The 26,764-nt window shown below is 42.3% G+C and overlaps 1 protein-coding gene across 2 annotated transcripts in view; it reads right to left on the bottom strand.

The window, feature by feature from the left end:
• Positions 1–26,660, bottom strand: part of ATG3 (autophagy related 3) — a 32,200-nt gene extending 5,540 nt beyond the window's left edge. For both annotated transcript variants that reach the window (XR_008319765.1, XM_053310938.1), the window contains exons 1-10: positions 26,441–26,660; positions 21,421–21,462; positions 14,760–14,809; positions 13,279–13,349; positions 11,636–11,743; positions 11,225–11,274; positions 7,208–7,295; positions 4,446–4,480; positions 4,069–4,227; positions 277–404 (exon numbers count right to left, since the gene is read on the bottom strand). Coding sequence is in view for 1 of the 2 variants with exons in the window: in XM_053310938.1 (XP_053166913.1) it covers positions 277–404; positions 4,069–4,227; positions 4,446–4,480; positions 7,208–7,295; positions 11,225–11,274; positions 11,636–11,743; positions 13,279–13,349; positions 14,760–14,809; positions 21,421–21,462; positions 26,441–26,512 (803 nt within the window). In the remaining variant the exon portion in view is untranslated. The remainder of the gene's footprint in view (positions 1–276; positions 405–4,068; positions 4,228–4,445; positions 4,481–7,207; positions 7,296–11,224; positions 11,275–11,635; positions 11,744–13,278; positions 13,350–14,759; positions 14,810–21,420; positions 21,463–26,440) is intronic.
• Between the last annotated feature and the right edge of the window lie 104 nt (positions 26,661–26,764).

The following is a 26,764-nucleotide window of genomic DNA, read 5'->3' as shown; positions in this document are numbered from 1 at the left end:
AGGATGGAGAGAGCAGTAAAAAATGCCCTTCTGCTTGCACAAGTGAAACCACTTGCACAATAAGCACACACTTAGGATACAGTTTGTCCTAGAAGTTGGAGAAAAACAAATTACACATAGTTAAACCTTTGAAGAGTGACAGGTTGCTAGAAGAAGTCTCCCCCGCTCCCAACACACACATACACACACACTTCAGACAGCCTGACCAAACACATTTCCATGAATTTCTTCATATAGTTTAGGCAGATGAAACAAATATACAGACTGAAGAAATACCTGCATGGATGAACTGAACACATTGGAGGTGGAGGGAGATGGGGGTGGTTTTCAATTGTCACAGTTTTTTTAACATGATCTTGACTAATATCTTCATACATGTGCTCTACAGTTAATGGCTGCCGTTGCTGAAAAGGAGAGAAGTGTCAAAACACAATAGCATAGATTCTTTGCTTACTTAAACAGAAGTGTCAGCAGCACCAAAACAGCATTTCCTCATGACCATCTAAATCAAATTTAAAATTACAAGCCACATACATCTTTTCCCCCCAGAGCAGAGAGATCCATTTCAATTTGTGAGCCCTTTGGGGACAGAGATCCATCTTATTTATTTATTATTTCTCTGTGTAAACCGCCCTGAACCATTTTTGGAAGGGCGGTATAGAAATCGATCAATCAATCAATCAAATAAATAAATAATTTGTTTTACAGAAGGGCTACTGATGTGCCTAGGATCACTCAATGGTCACAGTGGAGCCAACATTTAAATCCAGGGCTCTTGAACCCAAATACATGCATACTCCATGCCAAATTTAACTCATGATGGCCCCATGCAAGTACAACATGAGGGAAGAATTTGGCTTTGGGCACTGAAATCAGCATCCCAATAATTTTTTTAAAAAAGACAAGCTCTTCTGGTCCTTATGGCTGTGAAATAAGGCTGTGTGGATAAAGCCCAATGACTTATCAAGACTCCAGGGAAGACAACAGGGCCTAGGTGACAATGTTTTGTCTAGGACTTCAGTGCCTTGCATAGCTTCTTGCATTCCCCCATGACTTCACAGAAGCAGAATTATGCACAGATCTGTATGCAGATCTGTCCAATATGCGTAATTTTTGCTGGTTACAGAGTTCAGCTTATTTTTGGTGTAAGATTTAGGTCACTGTATTTATTAACTACATGTCTTCTTTCCATGGTAATTATCCAATAGAGAATTCACATCCAGATGAAAAATATATTAACAAAACCAGAGACAACATCTGTAAGCAAAAAGTAAGTTTTCATCTTAGATTTTTAGATGTTAAATGCAATGTACTGTATACCAACCCAACTCTGCCCTCCCTTCTAGAAGACACATCTATATAATTAATTCTCCAAGACGTGGCGGAACTCTCACGAGAGTTCCAGGCTTTGCGAGACAGGAGGCAGCTGGCCAGCAAACAACAGGCGGAGAGGAGTTTGGCGGCTGGGGGCAGCTGGCCGCACGAAGGAGGTGGTTTTGCTGGTGAAGTCACGCCTGAGGCAGCGGCTGGCCGGTGGGTGAAGCCACGCCCACCTGAGGAGGCAGCCAGCGGGATGAAGTGGTGGCAGGCCAGTTGGAGGTGGCTGGCAGGTGGGCGGGTGGAAAGGGAGAACTAGGGGCGCAGATGCTTTGTGCCCCGTCAGCTAGTTAATCAAGTTATCCTCCTTCATTCTTTACCAGCAGAACACAGCCTCCAGAGAGGGGCTTGAAGAGTATTGCACATGAAATACTGAAAGGACGACAATAACAGCAGTTATTATTATTAGTAGTATAATAGTAGTTAGAAACTACCCCTCATGTTATTTTATATTCTAAATTTTATAGTGATGCTCGTTTAAAACTAATTTCTCCTCTTTGGGGGAAGTTTCCAGGTCACTCTGATGAATTTTATTTAGAGTTTTTGTTATCTTACTTTTGTAAAGAGATCACTTTCAATGTGGCTAGGTTTTGCTACATTGTTTGTATTATATGCTCTAGTCTTCTGTAATGTTTTTTGTTGTACAGTCTAATCTACGATCATAATAAAGTCTGTCTATCTGTCTATCATAGCAGTTAGAAATGCAATTTGTGGGTTCTGGGACTTCTTTAGCCACAAAGCTCCAAAGAAAAATTCAACATTGTAAAAATAAAATATCCAGTTGTAATTACTTGATGCCTGCTGTGTGCTTACAATAGGAAGGAGGTATAAATAGGGTTTTATCTTACAAAGAATGGCACTGAACAGAAGCGCTTCTGCTACAATGTGTGGTTGGTCTCACAAATGGAACCTGAAACTCATGGATGTCATCATTGGCAGCTTGCTGAAATCCATGATTTTTGGAGAGCAGAGAAACAGGCATACAAGTCCTTTGCACACCTGCTTTTCCAGCCTCTTGAAGATACCTGCTGACATGCACCTAGCACATGTTCAGCTCTCTCATCCTCCACACCATATACAAGTGTGCAACTGAAGCCCTCATTCAGTAATGCACATGAAAACACACTACTGAAGAGCAGCCACGGACTGCATGAATGAGACAGCACCCAGAGATGCATATCAAGCTACTTTGCTATTGGCTGCAAAGATTACTTTTTATTTCTGTGAGCACACCAAGGGGTTTGGTTGTTCTTCTCCCTCTCACATAACACTAGAACCAGAGGTCGTCCCATGAAATTGACTGCCGGGAAATTTAGGAACAGCAAACAGAAGTATTTTTTTCACACAACGCATAATCAACTTGTGGAATTCTCTCCCCAAGATGTGGTGACAGCCAACAACCTGGATGGCTTTAAGAGGAGCTTGGATAACTTCATGAAGGAGAGGTCTACCAACGGCTACTAGTCAGAGGGCTATAGGCCACCTCCAGCCTCAAAGGCAGGATGCCTCTGAGTACCAGTTGCAGGGGAGTAACAGCAGGAAAGAGGGCATGCCCTCAACTCCTTCTGTAGGTTTCCAGCGGCATCTGGTGGACTACTGTGTGAAACAGGATGCTGGACTAGATGGTCCTTGGGCCTGATCCAGCAGGGCTGTTCTTATGTTTCTTTGTTGACAGTTGAAATGGGTCACCACAAAAGGTAAGCACCATTTAGGAACGGAGCTACAGAAGTCTTGTTTACATTTCTTCCCAGAAGTCTGCTTGATCTTTGCTTCAACCCTCCTTGTTTCTTGGAATCTTATCCAAGGCCCTTATTATAGCGCAGGGACGCGCAATTTCAGGCCTCCTGCAGATGTTGGCCTACAAATCCCATAATCCCTGGCTACTGGCCACTGTGGCTAGGGATTATGGGAGTTGCTGTCCAAAAACAGCTGGGGATGGGGTGGCGAAGTTGAGCAGGCCTGTTATATATAGCCTATTGCCAATTCTCAGGTCTCAGGCACGTTATATGTCATTACCTATAAAGCCCTAAATCGCTTAGGTCCCGGGTATTTAAAAAAGATTGCCTTCTTTGTCATGAACCCTGCAGCCTATTAAGATCTCCTGGGGAGCTCCAGTTATGGTTGTCACGGGCTCGTCTGGAGGCAACTTAGGGCCAGGCCTTCTCTGTGACTGCCCCATGGCTTTGGAATGCACTCCCTGTCAAAAGAAGAGTGTCTCCATTTCTGATTTCTTTTAAAAAGACTCTTAAGACATGTGTTTTCTCAGTTTATTAATTACAATTTTAAATTGTTTGTTTTTATCCTGTGAAATTTTAATTGTTTCTCTCAGAGTTGTTTTCATTCTGTGAAAGTATTTCGTTTGTTTTTGTTTTTATATTGTAATTTGGATTGTGTACACCACCTGGATATTTTTTTTAATTTTTATCTCTCTCTCTCTCTGGTGGTGTATAAATATGATAGGTAGATAGATATTGCGCCAATCTTCTTCATTTCTCATACAGTTTATGTTGCTGAAGCTAAGCAGGTCTGGGTCTGGTTAGTGCTTGGATAGCACACTGCCTGGGAACCATAGGATTGCCACCTTCATCTTCATCACAGAAGAAACGTGGACCACAGAAAAGTAATAAAGAAATCATTTAACTAATGGGGTATGAATAGTTTCAGAGGGGGGGGAAAGAACTAGTATAGTACCTCATCATAGCCAAACAGCCAAAGCCTTGGTGTTTGGTAGTATTTGTCATATGTAATGTAAAGGTCATACGTCCTGGTCTGTAGAATACCTTCTTCTCCTCCGCCGACATCAGCTTTAGCCTTGGTAGCTTCTACTATTTTTCTTGTATCCAGTGTTGCCTGCCCAAGAATGAAGGAGGAAGTTAGTAGCTTAAAACTGTCATCAGTTACCCATTCCAAACTGTGCCTGAATTTTGGCTATTAGGCACTAGGCAGCACTGCAAGTTCTTAACACCACATTTACATTTCATCCATGTGTCATTTTTAAGAGTGTTCTATCACTCTAGAAGTCAAAAGAGGCATTAATGCTGAGAAGGGAATGTACACAGTGTACTCACATCATCTGTCTCCAATAGTCCACTCTCTTCATACTCTGAAACAAAATATAAAAACCACCTCATTATTTTGCATGTTCCTTAATTTGCTCCTTCCTTGGACACTCAGGAGTGTGCAGCAATGTTTTAGAACAAACCACACACCATATTAAAAAGCAGTAGTAAGCTGCTTCCTTGAGCATCCAGCTCAACTCTTAGGCCAGTGATTCTCAAACTTGGGTCCTCAGGTGTTATTGGACTTCAACTCCCATAATCCCCAGCCTCAGTGGCCTTTGGTTGGGGATTATGGGAGTTGAAGTCCAATAACACCTGAGGACCCAAGTTTGAGAATCACTGTCTTAGGCAGTGGCTATGTTGTCACAGAATGTTTACAAACATTCGTTGTGGTAATGAGAGGAGGTAGGGAGGCTGAGTGATAAGAAGAGAGCCCAAGAGGCAAAGGAGATTAGGATGAAAGAAACAAATATGAATTTGATTAAGTTCCTTAGCTGTTCACCTATAGTTACTTTCAGAAACAGTTCTTATGTTATATTTAGGAACACAGATCGCAAAATAAAAGAGGTTGATTTAATCTCCCCTTGTATTTACTATTGCCGTCACTGGCAGGTGATCAATATATTTCTACAGGTACAGAGCCCTGTGGTTTTCTTTGGTAGAATACAGGAGGGGTTTCCCCATTGCCTCCTCATGCGCAGTATGAGATGATTCCTTCCAGCATCTTCCTATATTGCTGCTGCCCAATATAGGTGTTTCCCATAGTCTGGGAAACATACCAGTGGGGATTTGAACTGGAAACCTTCTGCTTGTTAGTCAAGCATTTCCCCACTGCGCCACTTAAGATGGCTAAAACAACTTACCTTTATAGTTGTTTTAGTGCAATATATTGCATGTCTCAAGACTATATATTGCATGTCTCAAGACTATAGCAGAATTGTGTTCTCTTCCTCTTAATGCCATCCCCTCTTTTAGCATGGAAAGCAACTTTGCCTATAGTGTGAACATTATAATCAAACTATAATGTTCCACTGATACATATACTCTCAAGTCTTTATGCCATTTAATACTAGGTCTTTTAAGTTCCCTTTCTTAATTATTTTGACTTCAGGCATAAATATTTAGAAGAACATATGCATGTTGAAACCAATTTATTACATATGAAACTCAGCCTTCCACAAAAAGCTCAGGGAAGCTATTGAATCATTACAATTATTATAGAACAGCTGATCCCATGTGTAATTAGACAAAACCCATCTTAGGCTTGTATTATATATTGTTTATATTTCCTGCTTTCCTAACACAATTAAGAGGTATGCATAAAAAACACACCTAAAAGGCTGTTCTCACAAGCAGTCCATCCCAGGCTAGGGCATCCCAACCTGCATTAGGCTGCTCATGGGCAGCGTCGGGATCCACGCAGATCCCAGTGCTGCCTGCCGGCCAAACCCCACTTTTAAGCCTGGCCTTTAGCCAAGGTTAAGGGTGCAAGCACACACTTAACCTGGGCATTGGGATTGTGTTGTGTGCTCAAGCTTCATGGGCTCATGTGGGTATCCCCCAATGCACCATGCTCGTTGCACTGTGGGATACATGGAGGCAAGGACACATAGCAATAGCACTTACATTTATATACCGCTCTATAGCCGGAGCTCTCTAAGCGGTTTACAATGATTTTAGCATATTGCCCCCAACATTCTGGGTACTCATTTTACCAACCTCGGAAGGATGGAAGGCTGAGTCAACCTTGAGCCCCGGTCAGGATTGAACTTGTAACCTTCTGGTTACAGGGCGGCAGTTTTACCACTGCACCACCAGGGGCATCATCCTGGCTTCTGGAGCTGCACTGAATGCAGCAGCACAGATGGTGTGGGGATGCAATCCATGCTCCCATCAATGGTGAAGGATCATCTGGAGGGGAGAAGTTCAGTTCTGCACAGTCTTCCTCCTGATCATGTGAATACCCTTATGGAATACATCTATGCGGCCTCATCTCTAACAACGGAATCCTTGCATGTATTGTATTCATGGATTACTACTCCTTGGATAAACTGTTTCCCTTCAAGGATCTCCAAGTGGCATTTCAGTTCCACTATGACCTTTACTTTTCCAAGACCATCTCCTAGAGTTGAGTTCCCAAGCCTGAGTACTCAGACATTGTTAGACAATACCATCCATCATCCCCAGGCTTTGGCCACTGTGGACAGAGATGATGGAATTGTAGTTCAGCATCATCTGGAGGCCCAAGATTAAGAACCCCTGTCCCAGAGAGCTTCATAGCTGAGATACTGTTTGAATATACCACATTCAGCCCAGTATATTACACTGGAAGTTAAGAAGCACTCTCTATCAGTCAATCCTGCCTCAGGATAAAATTTGCCTAAACTAATTCCAAACAAAAGCTCATTTAATTAACTCTTTAAACAGTTAGTAAATGGACGTTTCTATTAGTACCATTAAGGCTCCAGATTTTCAGTGCTCTCCAATTTTAAACAGTTATAAAGTTCTTCCTAAGATTGACCCTAAATCCTGGTGGTTGCCATGTGAGACCTTTGCTTCTCTAGGCAAGTGAAAAGAACAACAGATTTCTTTCCGCCTCAAGGAAAGTTTTCATTTATTTGAGCAGCAACAGCATTTGTGGCACAGTGGAGTGAATCTTTCACAGAAGAATACTGGATAAATGTAATGATGGAAGCAGAAGTGTTTTCTTTTAGCTTCATAATCAACAGCAGCATGATTAGTGAAATGTAATTGGTTTAAGAGGCAATTACCTTCCATATCAGCAGCCTCCCCACCATCGTCATCATCATCATCATCATCTTCACAAGATCCTGAGAAATCTGGTAATTTTGTATTGTCCTTTGAAAACCAAAAAAAAAGTGTTCAGTGTTCAACAAAACATCTAAGTCAGCATGATTGTGCATCAAACTTGAGAAGCACACTATGCAAAGTGTTACATATAACTCCATGAGGAGGCTGCAGTACTGGAATGAACTAGTAAACTAGCCATTCACTGTAATACCAAAATATGACCAAAAAGCACCTTGAACTTTCATGCTGCTCTTATGTCCATTTTAGAGTTTTCTATCTGTTATACCCAAATAGCATGAACCCAGTAATTTGTGTAGGCATGGTTCAAGGTATCCACGTTATCTCAGAAATGAAGTTTTACGTCACATAATAAAAACAGGAATTTTGATCATGAAGTCCTACCAAAATACTGGATGTTTACGGTACTACTGATGCCTTCCAAACAAAACCTGATCCATCCCATTTCTCTAGCTAGCTAATGCCCCAGGAACCGACAACAGCACAACCCTACTAAAATGTGTGACATCTTTTAAAGAAATTTCCACTCTCATGCATTGCATCATGGCAAACCACAGAACCTATCCAAACTCAGAATCCTTCATCTGCCTTCATGTACATATCCCTGCCCAGGAAGCCCACACAGGTCTCTCCTAGAGTACAAAGTAACTGGTCCTCCCCGACCTTCCCTTAGTCTGGCAGCTGATGTCTTCCAGGTAGTGCTAGTTCCATTACTCGCCTGGTTCCTCCGCTTTAATTTAAGTTCACATCAGATAATGTAAACACTGTTTATTAAAATCATAGCGTCTACTTGTATTTCCCATACAAGAATCCACCTTAATTTATTAGCGGTTAAGGTTTCTATTAGCAAAAAGGGTAAAACTTGGGAAAATCTATGTTTTGAAACTCAAGTTAACACACATGTACTATGTCATGTGGAAATATTCCATTTATTACTTGTTTTCAATCTCTTTTAATAAAATTTGGATCTCTGTTGTGCATCTCATTGTTTTGAAAAAAACTACCTGTTCTTTTCAATCCTAAGAGGGGTATGGAAGTTGTGCACATATTAGGCTCTGCTCAAATCTTTATCAGGGTCAGACCCCCAACCTAAGATGGATACTGTGCCTGTCCATGGAGCAGGATATTCTTTGGAGAACTCTGAATTATGAACTTTTGAATTATGGGAGTTGGATGCCTGTGCTGTATTCACAGGGATGCAGAGACTTTTGAAACTGTGAACAAGAGACATACTAACTTCAGGCCATTAGGGGCTGGCTGGCTACTGTAATAACCTTACCAATGTATGCTCATCTGTGATGTAACCCAAGATGGCAAGGTTTATGCAACACAGATATTAGAGATAATTGTCAACAACAATTAATAAGGTTATTTTGCGTCTTTTTTCTTTTCTCAGCCCATCCTCTCATCTTTGGAGCTGCAAACATGCTGTACTTTAGCTACAGAGAGAAATTCAGAGACAGCAAAATCATGCTGTTGCCTACTCAAGGACTAAAGCTCAGAAGGAACAACAGAGCCTGTCTGAAACTGGTAGAAAAGATACTTTTCTCACAGTAAGACGGTAGAATGCTACATGAAAGGCCTATTCTGAAGGGAGGAGCAGGAGCAGCTTGGAGCTGAGACAGCCTGGAATGAAATGGCTCAAAAGGAAGACAGAGGGATCTGAGGATTTTATTGGATTTGACTTCTGACTCTTTTGGATGGCACTGTAGCGTGTGATCTAAAAAGAAACTGTTGTGAGCCGGGCCTTACTTAAAGCACAAAATCTCTGTTTGTGATCTCTGCTGAAGGGCAGAGATCAGAATATAGATTTACCCTGTGCTCGATCCTGTGTTTGAATCGACACTCTCAAAAGTTCCGAGATGCTTCACTATCTGTGGCCAGCTTCCAGAGAGACCAGCCTCATGTCCTAGCCTCAAGCCAACTCCCCAAGCTGTTGAAGCCTAGTAAAATGAAGGCTTCCTTAAGAAACTCAGCTCCACTCCTAATATTCCAATCTCTCTCTTTCTTCCCACATCCACCTCCTGCCTTTCTTCCTTTCTTAGAAGGTTAAGATATTATTAAAAGTTTGTATGTATTAGTTATTGCTAATAATTAAGGCAACACACATTACTTGCCAGCGCTTATTTATTTGTAAAAGCTTTTTATTAAACATTGAAAGGACAGTTTGCTATCTGTGATTTCTCATGTCTTCTGCCAAGAAAAGACATTTTGCTTTTCTTGATAGATATATATTTGCTATATCTTGCAAAAGGACCAGAGGGAGTTCCCAGGGGGTAGTGTTCAGTTCCTTTGACTCCGAGGTGTCTCTAGAGCACATACAGAGTGCAAAGCAGATGAGAAAACAGCATCTGAAAGGCACCTTTCTGCAGAATAATGTATGGTCTAGACTGAAGACCCAAGACTTTATTTTAAGAACTAGCTGAACTGGGCACAGAGCATCTGCGCCTCTAGTTCTCCTGCTCCCCCCCCACTTTCTGGCCCCCTGCTTCCCCCCCGCTCTCTGGCCTGCCATTTGGCCAGCAGGTGGGCCTGGAGAGGGAGGCTGTGTTGCCCTCTCTGCCACCTGCTCAGCCGTTCTCCAGTGCGGGCAGACCTGGTGCTGGCGAAGGCGGCTGTTCCGCCATCTCTGTGCTTCACATTTTGACCCCAGTATTTTCGTTTGGGCCAGCAGGCGGGCCAGAGGGGGAGGCTGCGTCACCCTCTCTGCCACCTGTGCGCCCTTCACATTCGGCCCCAGTGCAGGCCATCCTTCCTTTGGGCCGGCAGGCGGGCCTCTCATTTGCCACTGCTGCTTCCCCGCTGCCCGCTGTTTTCTTCCCGGCCTGCCATTTTCTCTGCCTGCTGTCTCCCTGCCCCCCGCCCGCAGGCCCGGCTGCCACTGCTGTTTTCTTCCTTCCCACCTGTGCTTGTTGCTATCCAGGCATTTGCTTGCAAACTCTCGCGAGAGCTGCCACATGGGATTAGTGATGGATACACCTAAGAGAATTATATATGAAGAAGATTGAACTGGTCCTCGGGAGTCATCCTGCAAGGATCTCAAATTTGTGACACTGGAATTGGGCAGGTCTGTCTCTGCTCTACTGAGGCATCTCAAATCAATCTTTCGAATATTGGTCAAGTATCTAGCTTTTGGCTAAGATATTTTAAATCAACCCTGCAGAGAACCATTGGGCAAGTCTCCAACTGAGATTTCAAACTGACCCTGTTATATTAGAGAGCAATTGGACATATCTTTCTGTGATTTTTTGTAAAGTGGTAGGCACTTTGACATCTAGTGGCATAAACATAATTCACACGCAGAAACAGTACAGAGAACAAGAGCACAACAAAGTGGATACTTCGTAATAAGCAATCCCTTGTAACACAGTGACCACCAAGCACATATTCTTTGGGACATTTTCTAACTCTTCCTTCAACTTTAGAAATGCATAGCTTAAAATCAAAGTATGTGTTGCTGAACATGAGCAAGGCCCAGTTCAGCCACTTCTCAATATGACAAGATGGAACAAGCAACACAGATTATTACGGGGTAAGCCCACCCTTGAGAGTTCTAGGTAATCAGCAGTTTAGGGTAGCAGTCCAGACCAAGTCAGCTGATGAGCAACTTAAGTCTTCTTGAAACAGCCAGGGGAATTTTGCTACACCACCAAAACATTAGGAAATTTTTTATTTTGGTTTCCATTTTAGAACTCTTTCCAATACTATGAATCTGGACCTGTGTGCTTCATAATTTTTACTGAATCTATCATCTGCAGACTAATCTCAAACATATTCATAGTTGTTCTTGCTCCACAGGCACAGAGTGGGATAACTGCTGTTGCTCATAGCAGGCACCCATCCACTGGACATATAACAAGTATACTACTAATCTGAAAAGGAGAGAGGCAAGTCCAGCCAGTATAGCAGGCTTCTACTCTATTAGTCTTCTAGGGTACTACTCACAAAACGTACAATACCTTGCTCTCCAGTGTGATCTCCTTAATAGATTCTGTCATTCCAGGGACACCTGTTAAGAGCATATACATACATACATATTTATTTATTTATTTATTTATTTTATATACCGCCTGGCTCCAAAGGGTCTAGACAGTTCGAGTAAGAGTTAAAAAGAAACTCACTGAAACTTTATGCCTGTACATACAGCTGCTCAAAGCCACCCCCTCCTTTTGATATAATTGGGGTATTTTCAATACCTGCTTTTTAAAATGGTTAAGGATTCAGTGAAGTTAAGCTAAAGTTTAAGAATGGTCTTGGATGTGTATTGGGACATTTTTGGATTAAAATGGGATGACTGACAGGCACCAGAATTTGAGCGTACATGGATTTAAAAAATAAGGTTACAAGTATACTAGAAAAGATTAAAATACCTGCGTTGTGAAATGTGTCTACCCATCCTCCATCACCATCATCTTCTTCAATAATGGCTTCCAGTTCATCTGAATATTCCATCTGTTTACATCGCTTATAGCATGGCACTACACATAACAGCATATAGTGTTCATTCACACAATCAACAGAACAGAATCTCTCTCAGTCTCTTTAGAACTGGATATTTACATCACTTACTGCTGATGTATCACTTTAAATCTTGCCATGGCAAGACACTCCCCACATTTGAATCTGCCACTGATAAGTGCAGAGTTGAACCTAACCTAATTCACCTAGTTGCCAATAAATGTCTACTGAAAGCATCTAGGAATCAGTGCAAATGTCACTGGGAGTTGTGTTTCCACAGGTCACACAGTAACAAGCAGGGCAAATATCTATTTGAATATTAGTAAAGCAGTTGATTCAGTGCCACACAGGAGTTGTTACTTAGAACAGAAAAATATAAATATCAAAACAGCATTGCAAAATAGATAAAGCACATTTAATAGGGAGATGCAAGGGCCAACTTTGAAAAGAAACTAGTGAGAGCTTCCCAAGACTAGCATCTAAGCCTTTTTATCTAAGGGTTTAATTTGTTACCTTGGAAAGGGGAAAGCAATTACTTATGTAATTTTCAGTTGACACCATTAGGAGGCATTAACATTAAAAGAATTGGAAAATAATACAGGTGCAGGATAAACTGGATGGCCTCATGAACAAGAATATTTATATGGCAAGACCTTTTAGGATAGGGAACCATTTTTGTATACCATTGGCTATGTAAGTCTCTTAGAGAACTTTTTTTTGGTTGAAAAATGGTATACAAGGAAATAAAATTATATAGTACAAAAAACAAGGACGAAGGACCAATACATTTTTGTTAATGGCTAAGGATACTCCAGCTGGAAAAAACAGAGAAGGCAAGACCTGTCTGATGCCAGTGCAGTATGTTTACAGTTATAGTGATTAATTCTAGTGCATTTCGAATACACCCAAAGCAAGACATGTTTAGTACAGCTAGGAAGTACTGGTGTTCTTGTATGCAGCATGGTGAGACTACAGTCATTATCCACATTCAAGGAGGATGAATTAGAGAAGGACAAATACAAAGAGCAGCAATTACATTGCAACATGCACATACACAAAATACTACAGAATAATGCTACAAATGACATTTTAGTAAATATTCCAGATTACTCTGCAGAAATTACATCTCATGTTCACTCAGTTTAGCTGTTATAGAACCCATCAGAAGCAGAGTTGGAAAGAATTAAAAAGCCATCTAGTCTAGATTCCTGCTGCAAAGAAGAACACCTACTCCAATCCCCATTCCCTTAATAAGTGTATGTAATCCAGGCCACAAATCTCAAGCAAGTACACTGTGTGCTTAACAGAACAAATAGTGCTGAAAAACTTATAAGTGAGCAGTGCCACAAATGCCAATTGTTGACCGAGGCCACATGCATAAAGAAGTCGAAATCTCAAAAGTTCACTGTCACTCCAAAATGTGCAATACAGTATAAAGAACTGGGCATGAATATAGGAAGTTTATTCAGTTACAGTTTTGAAATTAAAGGCACACTTCTGCAGGCCTGTGGCTGGTGTACAGTCAGTCACAATTACAAACTAATGTCAAACTTACCATTTTTAGTGACCAAAAACTGTTTGTCTGTTGGAAGATAAGCCTTGAACTTTAATTCTTCTCCTGCAGCCCTGAAATATACAAAGTCAGACATACAATCTGCTTCCTATACAGTTGTAGTACCACACTTCCAACTAATATTGCAGCCAGAACCCAGCATAATTGCACCTAAAAGGTTTGGGCATGCCCAGTGGGATTAAAAAAAAAAAACAACAACCCCTTTATCCTTTGAATAGCAATGCCCCACAGCCATAGCATCAACTGCTTTTGAAAAAGCCCACAATTTCAACAGTGGTTTGTTATGTAGCACTAGAGGCTGTTGTCAACACCTCACCCCCACCAGTCTGCAAGCCCAAAAGGCCACTTGGAGATGCAGAACTAGCCATGTGGTTCTTTGGATTTCCATCTCTGCTTAAACACAATAATGTGCTATACTCTCAGAATGGTATTTTCTCTGGCCCTTAAATTCTTTTATAACTTGCAACACCATCAAGTTTACTGGCAACCAATCAAGAGTGAGCTTGCCGAAAAAGTAGAAGCTCAGAGACTTGTGCAAAAACCTTGGCAGATTGAAAAGTGCCAATCCTCTCACATTTACAATCCTAGGAAAAAATCTCAAGTTTAGGTTAGGGAGTTAATACCTAATGGCTACCTAATATTGTTAGGTAGGTCTTTTTCACTATCGACCTCCTTCTGCAGCATTTAATATTTGCTTTCTAACAATTGTAGCTACACTGGCAATATGAAAAATAAAACTGCTAAAGTAGTTTCTAAAACTATTCAACACAGAGAAAAGTAAATATGTACATTTCATAAAAGCAATTACTTTGAAGATTGTCTAGATGTTGGAATCAGGAGGTCCCTCCCTTTATCATAACAAGGTAATCCAATTTGGCTGTAATGACAATGGAGCCAATAAAAGCTCACAAGTAATATGGCAAATATCATGAGTGCTTTGAAGTGTCCATGGCATCTGGGCAGAAGTCAAAATGTCTTCACTCCAGGACCAACTTATAATTAATGCAAAACTTCTGACCAATTAGCACAGAATGACCGGTTAAATTATTTGCCAGGAGAGAAAACTGGTAGAGTTCAAGGAAAGAATTAAACCAAGGCTATCACATAAACACATTGAACCAATAAAACAGGCTTCTCTTTGCCTAGTGACTCACTGGGAATTCTATGTTTAGTGTAGAGCACTTGCAGGTACGCCACTGTGCTCAAGCAGCAATAGGTGACATGAGTGCTACATGTGCACATGCATACATAGAAGTGCTTTGCGATATCCTTATCCCCTTTTAAAAAAAAATAGTGTAGGTAGAAAGATTGTATGCATTAGGTATGCCTGAATACTGCACATGTTGCTCGATACACACTGTGGTGGGAAACATGTATACAAGCTTCCTACTGCACCTACAGGATCCCAGGTGGTGAATTAGGTTCTAGCTCCTCTGTTGTGTTGCCTGCAGAAGTTTACTTACCATTGCCAAGTAGGACAGTGGTGAACTAAATGGTCTCCAGCTGCCACAAACTATATAAAAAAAGGAAGAGTAGAATGTTTCCCTGTATAATTGAAATATACAGCATTTCACCAATCTAAGCAGCTTTATCATGAACAGTTTCTATACCAGGGGTAGTCAACCAGCTCTCCAGCTTTAAAGCTCCATTTATTGTGGCTGGGAATGATGGGAGTAGTAGTTCAAAAACAGCTAGAGTGCCAGGGTTGCCTACCCCTGTTCTATACAGAATGTGAATCCAAAGCCTACTGGTGCCAGCTCAGTAATTTATCTACTCTAATTGATAGAGAATGGCTCTTGGAATGATTCTTGCAGATATACACCAAAACGAGGCCTGATCAGGACATCTACATAATTTGCTTATAGACAATTCTGTGAACTGGGGCTGAATTCCTGAATAGGAGCCGTTAATAAGATCATCTACAAGCCAGGCTGCATAGGTGGCCTTTGCACGCTGAACATTTTCAAGAAGTAAAGGCATTCCTCCAAGAACTAGTGATGGATGCCAATGGAACATGTACTAATAAAGGTAAAGTGTGCCGTCGAGACGGTTTTGACTCCTGGTGACCACAGAACCCTGTGGTTGTCTTTGGTAGAATACAGGAGGGGTTTACCATTGCCTTCTCCTGCGTAGGATGAGATGATGCCTTTCAGCATCTTAATAATCACTACTGAAACTACTGGCAGGCATCCAGACTAATATGTGTGCCCAAAAATGTTTTGTGCCCCAATGGGGGAGGGGCAATTTTCACCAATCCTGCTTCCTTCTGCAGTCATCTATACCTCCTGAAAATGTGTCCCTAAAATTCCTCCAACCTCAGGGCCATATTTTCAGGAAGCACACTGATTCATGCAATGTTGGTCTAGATGTCGGCCACTAAATTTTCAATCCAAGTCCTTTCTTGCATCTCTAACCAGAGAATGAAAGAGAACTCCACTTAAACAAAACAAAATTGCTCAAAACCTCCCCAGGAGACTACCATCCCTGCAACTTTCAGAAAACAAAGAACAAAGTTATTGCCTTTTCTGCCCCTTTCCCACTGAACTTACTAATCTTTGATCTGTGTCTGCTGACATCTGTCAAAAAAGTTATTTATTTAAAATATTTGTACCCCGCCCCTCCAGTACACTACTGCTTGGGGTGTCTCACAACACCAACAACATAGATACAAAGTAAAATAAGATTAAACAAATTAAGTTAAACAAGATAAAAGACTAGGATAAAGCCACTATTAAAACTACAATTTAAAAAGTTTTACATTAACAGTTATTTAAAACGCTAAAAACTGAAAACTATAAAAACTAAAAACCTATCAGATATAAACAACAGATGAAACATTGAAAAACCTCTTTTAAAAGTTGTATTTTTATTTTTTTAAAAAAACACTGAGGGAGGGAGCATGGTACAGCTCATGGGGGGGAGTTCCAAAGCTGGAGGGCCACAACCCAAAAGGCCCTGTTTCTAGTCCCTGTCTCTCGGAGGCGGGGCTGTGAGCAGGGTGCAAGATGACGAGCAGAGGGCCCTGGCAGGTTCACGTGCACAAATGCGGTCCAACAGGTACCCTGCCCCAAGCCATGTAGAGCTTTAAAGGTCAAGACCAGCACCTTGAATATACCCTGGAAGCAGACCAGTAACCAAAGAAGTTGCCGCAGGATGGGTGTGACACTAATGAAGTGATTTGAGCCCACAAGCATCCTTGCAGCAGCATTCTGGACCAGCTGAAGCTTCCAAACAGTCTTCAAGGGCAGCTGCATGTGGAGCATATTGCTGTAGTCCAATCTGGATGTTACCAAAAGCATGAGTGACTAAGGTCATGTCTGACTTCTCCAAGCAGGGTCATAGCTGGTAAAAGGAACCTCTGCAAATCGCCACCACCTGTGCCTCCAAGGACAGCGTCAGGTCCAGAAACACCCCCAAGCTATGGACTTTGTTTTTCAGAGGGAGCATGACCCGTCCAAGACCAGATTTACCTCACTACTTGGATGATCAGTTTTATCAACCCAGAGTTTTATTAATCTGTCTTATCTGGATTAATTTTCAGCTTGTTTGCCCCCATCCAGCCCAGAACAGCCACCAAGCCCCAGTTCAGAGTATCCACTGCCTCCCTGGTGTCTGCCAATTTAAAAGACAAGTAGAGCTGGGTATCATCTGCATACTGATGGCACCATAGCCCACACCCACAAATGACCTCTCCCAGAGGTTTCATGTAAATGTCAAACAGCATAGGGGATTGAATAGGCCAAAGGGTGGATCAGGCATCTCCCAGCACCACCTTCCAAGTACGCCCCTCCAGGTAGGAGTAGAGCCACCATATAACCATGTCCCCAAGTCCCAACCTGGAGATGTCCCAGAAGGATATCATGGTCGATGGTATCGAAAGCCAGTGAGAGATCCAGGAGAATCAACAGAGTCACACTCCCTCTGTTTATCTCCCGGTGTAGGTCACCTACCAGGGCAACCAAGGCAGTTTCCATCCCATATCCAGGTTGGAAGCCAGACTGGAAAGGATTCAAAGGCAGACAGGTAAAGCATGCCAACAAAGAAATCCTGGGACCCATTTGCCTGAAATGTTGGTAGCTTGAAGTCCTCCCAATAGACAATTAAGCCTGCAACTTTCATTCCATTCTGTAGAGGAACGAAGCTAATGAAGTCCCCACCATTATAGTCAATATCAGTATAGGGCAAATACCTGGCTCCAAAAGCTGCTTTATATCAGATGTGATCAGAATCCAGACAACCACTCAAAGAACTCTTCAGGTCAAGAGAGGACACATGATCACTCTAACCACTATCAAACCTTTCTGCATAGAACTGTGGCTTAAGTTTCAAAGCAAGGGTTCAGAATAATAGGCCGGCAGATAGTAATGCAAGAAGCTACCAAACTGATAACATCTTTCATTCTGTTTAGCTATGAATGAAATAGGAGTTAAGTGTTCAGTTGGCTCAGTATAAGCTACTTGCAGTCAAATTAAACAGAACTTATATGCATTCACTACCATTAAATATTAAACTCCTGTTTGTGAATATTCTGCAGTAAAAACCTACTGCCAGGTGTTCAGGGAGTAACCTCAAATCACCTTAATAAGATGTTAAGATGCATTCAATTCTGAACGTGCAAGTTGTCATTTAGGGCCGCACAAGAATGTTCAAAGGCACCACACTTCCTTAGCTGATTTCCTAATCTTTTGCCAGTTGTGGTGATGGTGGGGAACTTGGCCCTATGATCAAGGCAAGCAGACTGTTGCTCCCTTGCACTGAAGTGTGCATTCAAGTATGCTTCCCAAAGGAAGAGATTTAACATGGTTACGTGGGCAGTGCCAATGGGCAGGGCTAGCTCCAGGCTTTAGGAGGTCCTTGGCAAACTGTGCTTCACAGGCCACTTCCTACTTAGATGGGCCCAGAGAGTTGTTTGCTAGCCCAACATGAAGACTATGAGGTGGACTTAGATATCAGCAGTGGGCCCTGGGCAACTGCCCAATGATACTGACTCCTGAAACCAGCCTTGGGAACGGAAGGCAGTCCCCACCACCTTCTCTGGCATTTGTCATCTTGTGAACAGTTTCACACCTTTCTGTCAAGGGACAAAACATTTTTCAAGAAGCAGAGCTGCTTGCAACTATTTTCTTTTCAGCAAAGCACTATTAATTACTTTTACTCATTTCTTAACCTGATGAACCCCACTTGCCAAAAAGAGCGAGCGAGCGAGCAAGCAAGCTTTAAGTTAGTTTCCTTTTGATGAAAATTCCTGAGCTTGTTTTTTTATGTGCTCTACAAATTATTTATCACTATTATCACAGCAGATGAAATATGCAGCAATCCCTTGTTGGCATTTTGTATTATCTACTGGAAATTAAGATTTCCTCATTGCCACTTATTTCTCAGATCTCTGTAAAAACAGAGCTACATGGTAGGTGTTCCATTGATAAGCGAACAAAAATAAGTTATATGTACGAACTGAAAAGTTAGTTTCTTTAAAAAGAAAAAAGGGAAAGGCAACAGGTGGAAGGCATGTATATCCCTACCCTCTCTCCCAAGGTGTGTATAATTTTTTGCATCCCTTCTTATATCTATTTGCAACACAATGAGTGGCCTAGATTACAGTCATGAATAGAATGAATACATCTGTCAGGATTTGTAACATTAAAAACCTTTCACTTTTGCCATCCACTTTGCAACAGATTAATTCACTTTTAACACTTTGCAACAGATTAACAACCCTCTCTCCTTCCAAGTTTGCCTGAGCGTGCCCTCTTTCTTCCTATATTTATTTTTATCTGCATCTTTCTGCCCTTTGCTCATTTCACATGCTTACTGGGTCTCAAACATCTATTTTCCAATTAGGGTTACAAGGTAATATCCCGGACCTTGATAATAAAATCTGAAGACTGTGTTGATCACACAGTCTGAAGTCTGTGAGCACAACACAAACATGTATTTAGAGACCATAGCTAGGAACATAGGAAGCTGTCATATACTGAGTCAGACCATAGATCCATCTCACTCAGTACCATCTACACAGACTGGTAGTAACTTCTCCAAGATTGTAGGTAGGAATCTCTCAGCCCTGTCTTGGAGATGGCAGAGAAGAAACTGGGAACCTAGATGCTCTCCCCAGAGCGGCTCCATCCGCTAAGCCGAATATCTTACTGTGGTTACACTTCTAGTCTCCCTTTCATATGCAATCAGGGCAGACTCTGCTTAGCTAAGGGGATAAGTACACACCATCCCTCATTCATGAAAGGACCAGTACCGAAGTGAGATCCAAACACTCACAGAGAACTCTACAGCATGATAGAGAAAAGGTTTTTCTTCATAAAAAAGATATTGTTTAAGATTGGTGGGTATCATTCAGACAAATACTTGTGCAACTAAAAATGTTCTACTCCTGCAAGGAGGGAGTGACAATGAAAATCACCTTTCTACCCCCTTGTGCAAGCAGTATTCATTTTTTCACACAAATATTAGCCTTAATTCTGTCCACTGCTAAAACTTAAGGCTATTTTAGTGTTTGCTTCTGCAGAACTCTCAGAAAGAAGAAATGGGAAGATTTCCACATTTCCTTTTACAATCTTCTTTGCTATCAGCTGCCTACAGCATAGACATTTAAGAAACTTATATCCCGCCTTTTCACTAATATGGTCCCCAAAGCAGCTTCCAGATGCTGTTAAAACAGAGTAAAATATTTGAAAAACACCTATAAAAACAGATCAATGATTTGCAGTGCAATCCTATGTATGTTTTCTCAGAAATAAATGTAACTATGTTGTAGTGATCAGCCTCCCCTCCCTCTAAAGAGTTAACAGGGAATGAACCCTTGTCTTGACTGACACGCTGGTGAACTCCAGGGCAGCCAATCAGAACAATAGTTGGGTGGGAGCTAGAGAGTGGTTGCTGGGAATTCTGGGAACAAGAAGGGTGGTCTTGCTGGAGAGAAGCATGTGCAGAAAGGCTTAGTGAGGGGCAATGGAGTTTTGCTCCCTCATGGCTGAAGACAGCATGGAGGTTTCTCTCAAGGAATAACTCTGTAGATCCTTTTAAAAAAAGAAAAGAAAAGAAAAAAGGATTGCAGGAAGCTTGATTCTCATCAGGAATTGGGCGAGTTCAAGGAAAGGGGAATTCAGCATAGGGAATAGTTTGTTTAGTCAGACTGAGCATCAGGAACTTATATTTGTGTGTGCGCTTTTGCATATTCCTGAAACTGTTCTATATTGTTTACCTGTAACGTAATTAAAATACGAAACACTAGCCTACACCCACCCTACCTAGGGTGTTGCAAAAGACTCTATAAACATTTAAGCATGCCTATTGCAGCCTATTTTTACAACCTACTAAGTATTTGTGAGTGTATCTAAGAAAGCTAGAAGCCTCAGATGGAAGCAGTCTGTAGTAATTGAATAAAACTGTGTGTTTTTGTCCTTTTCTTTTTACAAGCCGCTCAGAGTTGGTTTTTAACTAAGGAAAAAGTGGAGGGCAGAAAAGGGGATTTCTCTGGTGCAAAAGCATCCACAAGCACTCAGCAGCTATCAGTTTTCTCATCCCATGTAGGCCTGCCTACATATGGAAGGTTTTGGTTTTTTTTAAAAAAAATTGCCCAGTACCCTGTTACAGAGGGACCTTGGATTAAAGCACTCAATCTACTGGTCTGGTTCTCTGCAAACTTTAGGGTGCTTGGCAGAATTTAATGCTACCAGAAATATAGATTAGTTTTATGAGAAGCTCACTCAGGCGGCTCAGCAGGGATGACTCAGCATTTTCTTTCCCTCATGTGAGCTAGCTCTTGGTCAAAGGCTTTACTCTGTTACATATGTCCAAAGAAATTTACCTCCGAGAAGCATGCAGAGGATTGCAGTCATGAGTGATGCAATCTTATGCACACTTACCTAGGAGTAGAGTGGAACTTATATCTGAGAAAACATAAATAGAATTATGCTATTAGTGATGCAAAAAATGTTTTTATAATCTTGACAGGCTTTCCCAGGTACATACCTATTTAACAAAAACCCAAATATTAACATCATGTCCCAATTCTACTTAGCAACAAGAAGATCCAGCAAACCCTACAAGAGGAATGCCACATTTTTACTGCTTTGATTTTGATTTTTCAAGTAATATTAAACTGCATACCTCTTCAGGAGTAATAACTCCAGTTTCTTTAAACTTTGATTCCTGCAAAGAAAATAAAGACAGTAAGTTATCTGTAAACATTTGAAGTCAAAGATCTCAAAATAAAGAAAAAATATATACTCATTCCCATTTCTGCTTTCTGGCTAGACACTCCTTTGCTGTAGAACTGCAGGCCTTAATTTAGAAGCCTTTCCAGCTTCCTTAGTATACAGCATTAGAGCATAGTTCTTTGCAGAATGAGAAGTTAATTAAAAAAACGATACTTGTCCCACTGAATGAGTTCAGTTTCTATAAGCACCCAAAACCACCACCAGTTTTCAATTAGTGGTGTGCACGGAACCACTGTGGCACGGTCCGGCACTGAGGGGGGTCTACCTTTAAGGGCGGGGGGGTAGAACTTACCCCTCCCGTCGCTCTTCCCCCTCCGGCGCTGCATTTAAGATTGAAGTTTTGGGGGCGGCAGCATTCCTCCCTGCCGCCCCTGTCCCCGTCGTTGCCCGGAAGTCGATTACATAGGAGCACGCATGCGCCTGTCGCGGCACGCACACACGCCTGTCGCCGCCGTGCACGCGCACCAGGCGGCGCCAGGCGCATGTGTGCCGCAACGGGCGCATGTGTGCTCCTATGTAATCGACTTCTTGGCAACGATCGGGCAGGGGCGCCCGCCCTTAAAGGTAGACCCCCCTCACCGGACTGGTCCGGTTCGGAGGCCTCCAACATGGCCTCCGAACCGGTTCATGCACACCCCTATTTTCAATGGCTTTACTAGTCATATCAAAAAGCATATGAATAAGAACTGGAGATAACTATTAAGAGTTTTCAGAGCCCCTAGGAAACAACTTATTCACTGGGGTTGGATTCCTTTTGGCATGCTTTCAACACAGAACTTCCCAAATGTTACCTCTTCTGCTACCTGCTCCTAGTATCTTTTTCAGCTTTAACAAAAATAGGAACACTTCTTACAGTGTTTCTTACACTGGTGTCTTATCAAGGCTTATATTGTTTTTAGATTCTCTCTCCCCTGCCCACTACTGCAATCTTTGGGTTGTTGTTGGGTTTTTTTAAAGCTAAGTCACAGGTATGTTATCTAAATCAGACTATCAAATTACGGCAATTGACTGCTTAAGTAGCTCTTAACATACCTCTCACTGTTAAACATTTGTTCAATGAACCAAAAAGGGAAGTATTTACACATCCATAGCTCAAGGACACTGAAGTAAGCGGCTGACTACCATGCAAAGAAACATTGCTATAAGAGAAAGGTGTCCATGTTGCTGTGAAGTATACCTTCACTGCTGGGAATAAAGGGAGTAGCATTGCATCTACAGTTGCACAAACCTTAGTAGGCAAAGAGCAGCCCACCTCCACAACAGCATAGCTTTGCTTTAAAATACATCATAGCAGCATGGGTGCCTCTTTCTTATGTTGATGTTTCTCTGTGTAGTATGTCAACCAGTGTTTATTACCATTCCTACTCAAAAAGGTCATAAATTTGGATTATAAAAACCTACACTACCATTCCTAGAATGGCTATCCCACATGCTCTATTCCTTTCATTGAGCTGCCACATTTCTAGTTAAAAGTTGTATACAGTTTTTAAAATGTACATACGGCACTAAATTATTAACTCCTGTAAACATCTGGTATTGTGCACTTCAAAACATGTATAGCAGCACTAAATTTCCAAGAGAATATAATTTATATGCTGTTTGAACTTTGAAGGCAACACTTCCCACTTGGTAACAATATGTTGTTCATTAAAAAGGGATGTAATGCATTTCTCCTACCTGGCATGAAGTGAGAGTCCTTTCCTCCTCCAAGATCTCTGCAATATGAGATCTTGAGGGAGGGGAGGGGTTTCTCACTTTGTGCTGGGCATCTAAGGCACAAGAAAGAGGTTTCTGACATCCACTGGCCAGCTGACAACCACAATTATGGACATCTATATTAATGGAATGTCACCTTAAGTGGTGCAGTGGGAAAATGCTTGACTAACAAGCAGAAGGTTGCTGGTTCGAATCCTCACTGGTATGTTTCCCAGATTATGGGAAAATCCTCACTGGTATGTTTCCCAGATTATGGGAAACACCTATATTGGGCAGCAGCGATATAGGAAGATGCTGAAAGGCATCATCTCATATTGCATGGGAGGAGGCAATAGTAAACACCTCCTGTATTCTACCAAAAAGAAGATCACAGGGCTCTGTGGGAGCCAGAAGTCAAAATCAACTTGCCGGCACACTTTACCTTTATATCAATGGAACATAGCCAGGTGTAGAGCTAAACTGTTTCAAAGGTAACGAGAGTTTTAACCAGTTCTCCTTGTGTAAGCAAAAATTCTAAAAAGGCAACTAACTAGTAAAAAAACCCCTGATGCTCAAGATGACTGTCAGGCACACAACTCCTGCTAACAGTAGTCTTGTAATTCTTCCTGCAAAGGCAGGTTGCAGCTCCTATCATCAAGCTAGCTTTGGTTCACGCAGCTTTGACTATAACTTCTGGCTTTAAAATGTGTCTATACTTTGAAAAGGTAGCTCATGCACAAAGTCTGCAGAAGGAAGAGAAACATCTTCCAATTATCTAACAAAACATGATAACCAGAAGTTTGGCAGAAAACAGAAAAGGTGTCAGAAAGTGCACTTTAGAAGTATATTTAGTTTGAAACTCAAAATTAAACTAGATGATGGCAACTATTCACTGACAAGTTACAAAAGGAAGATAGTGCAGACCACCAGCAGCCAGTGTTCACTTTAAAAGGGATTCCCAGATGTTGTGGACTACAACTCCCAGCATCCACAGTTGTAATAGCCTTTGCTTGGGGATTATGGGAGTTGTAGTCAACAACATCTGGGAATCCATGTTAGAGGGAACACTGCCAGCAGCTTACAATTCAAAACTATGTCCTTTGTAAATAATATTCTTCAAAGAACTTATCTAATAGTCAGTTGGGTTGGATATGTAATTTGTTGCTGGTACTGGAGGTTTTCACTTGTTTGTGCTTAATGTTCTTAAAAGGGGATTTTGTTGTTTATGGTTGTAAGCCATTTAAGCATAGGATGAAACAAGAGAAAAATTTCAAAATAAATGAACAATGCAGTAACAAATAAATCACATTAAAATATGCATATGTAAGCATGCCATGCAACAGATTTATGTATCTAATGTGAACCTCTCTCTGCACTATCATACCTCTTGACAAAGTCATGAGATACCAGCAGCACTTCAGGAATAGGTTTCAGAACTACAAAGTTTTCACACCCATATCCTCCAACAACAGAACTTCTGTTTTTCTTCTAGCTCAATTTTCTCAGTCATTTCCTGTCCATTGATCAGTTTCGCACTTCACTACTTTCCTCAGATACTAGCTCAGTCCAACGCTCCATCACATCACAGGTGTCATTCAACCCCTGCCTTCTCCACCCACCCACAATTAAGTCCATCAAAAGCCTCATCAACTTTGCCTAGCCTTACAGGTTTCTTCAACTTACATCATCATTCTTATGCCACTCAATAAAATCACCAGAAAGTTCAAAACCACTAGAAAGGAGGTGGTGTCAGTTCTCTGGATAAATTGTTTCACGCATTCCATGGCACAGCACTCTGCAAAACTTGATGATCAAGGCTGACAAAGTTTTTCAAATTCCTAGATTCCAGGAGTTAGCATGTCCATTTTAAAAATACTGGGTGTGGACAAGGCTGCAACTTTACAATCCCTAGGAACCAGCACGACATGTTTAAGCACCAAGAACATCTGAATACTTCCAGTCCCATCTATGGCTCCTAAATAAGTGTGCTCCAAGAGGAAATAACAGAGCTAAGGGAACATCTATAATGAATGTGGAGGTCTCCCTACTGCAGAGGCAACTGTAGTAACCTCTAAAGCAGTGCAGTAACCTCTACACATACAGCAGTGTCTCTCTAATAGCAGAGGTGTGTCCTTCCTACATGCATCACTTGCATGGAGAAAGTCTCCTATTGGGCATTGTTGTACATGTACAATTCTGCATGTGTAGGAAAACATTTCATTTTGCAAGACTAAAGAGCATAAGTGCATTTCTTTTACACTTGTGCTTTTGGCAACACTTGTCGCCTTTTATACTTTACTGCCAAAGCAGTAAAAACTACAAATTCGGGGGTGGGGTGGGTGGGGAGAGATGCCCTCCAGCTGTGTAGCCCTGTGAGACAGAGAGGTTTCACAAGAAGCCTGATGTGTGAAGATAACTATATGGACCAAATTTCAGAGGAATAACCAAGTCAGTTACCTACCGAAAAAACACATACACACCACAGAGAGTCCAGGAGTGGCACCTTAAAGACTAACAGAGAGCCAGTGTGGTGCAGTGGTTAGAGTGCTGGACTAGGATCGGGAAGACCCGAGTTCAAATCCCCATTCAGCCATGAAACTAGCTGGGTGACTCTGGGCCAGTCACTTCTCTCTCAGCCTAACCTACTTCACAGGGTTGTTGTGAAAGAGAAACTCAAGTATGTAGTACTCTGGGCTCCTTGGGGGAAGAGCGGGATATAAATGTAAAACAACAACAACCACAACAGATATATTGCAACATAAGCTACACATACACCAAGCACAGGCTTGGACAGAGAAAGGTCGCAAGTAGCGGGGCCAGACGACTATGAAATGCAGAAGGAGCAGCCCGTGACAGATGCAGGAAGACCGTGGGCGCCTTTCCACGCCTAGGGACGTCCTTCCCGAGGGACCTCTGTGAAGCAGGCAGTGAGACACTCTCCTACCGTGGAGAGGCAAAAGGGGAGAGACCTCTTCTTGCGCCCTCCGCGGGTCTGTGGGGCAGAGGCCCCTTTTTCTTTAGGGGCATGACAGGAGAGCTTTCCTCCGTGCCTTCCCTTTGCAAGTGATTTCTGTTTTTCTCGCCCAGCAGAGTGTTGCGAGGAGGTGCTGGGGTTCCTGGCCGCGGGGCGCGACCACTCCCTTTCCCCCTTAGTGTGTGTAGCAGCAGCAGCGCTGCCCCTTCCCGCGGGGGGCGGCTTGTGGGCAGGGCCTCACCTTAAGCACAGGCGTCAGGTATTCGGCCACCTCCAGCGCCTTCCCTTTCACGGTGTTGATGACGCTCTGCATCCTGCCTTGCTACGGGCGGCCGGAGAAATCCCAGCCCCCGGCACCGACCACACCGCCGCGAACCCCGCGGCTTCCTCCTTTCTATCTTCCTTCCGGGAGACGACAGGCAGGCGCCACAAGCCCCCCTCCGCCTCCTCCAATGGGGAGGGGGTGGGGATCACATGAGCGAATCCCCAGCCACGTGATCTGACACCACCACCACCCCTCTCCACTTTTCCCAGCCTCAGGAGAACCCTGCACAGGAAAGCGATC

Source organism: Hemicordylus capensis, chromosome 3 (assembly GCF_027244095.1).
Source record: "Hemicordylus capensis ecotype Gifberg chromosome 3, rHemCap1.1.pri, whole genome shotgun sequence".
In the NCBI taxonomy this organism is placed as follows: domain Eukaryota; kingdom Metazoa; phylum Chordata; class Lepidosauria; order Squamata; family Cordylidae; genus Hemicordylus; species Hemicordylus capensis.
Note: the sequence above shows the minus strand (reverse complement) of the source record. Positions and strands in the feature narration are given on the sequence as shown.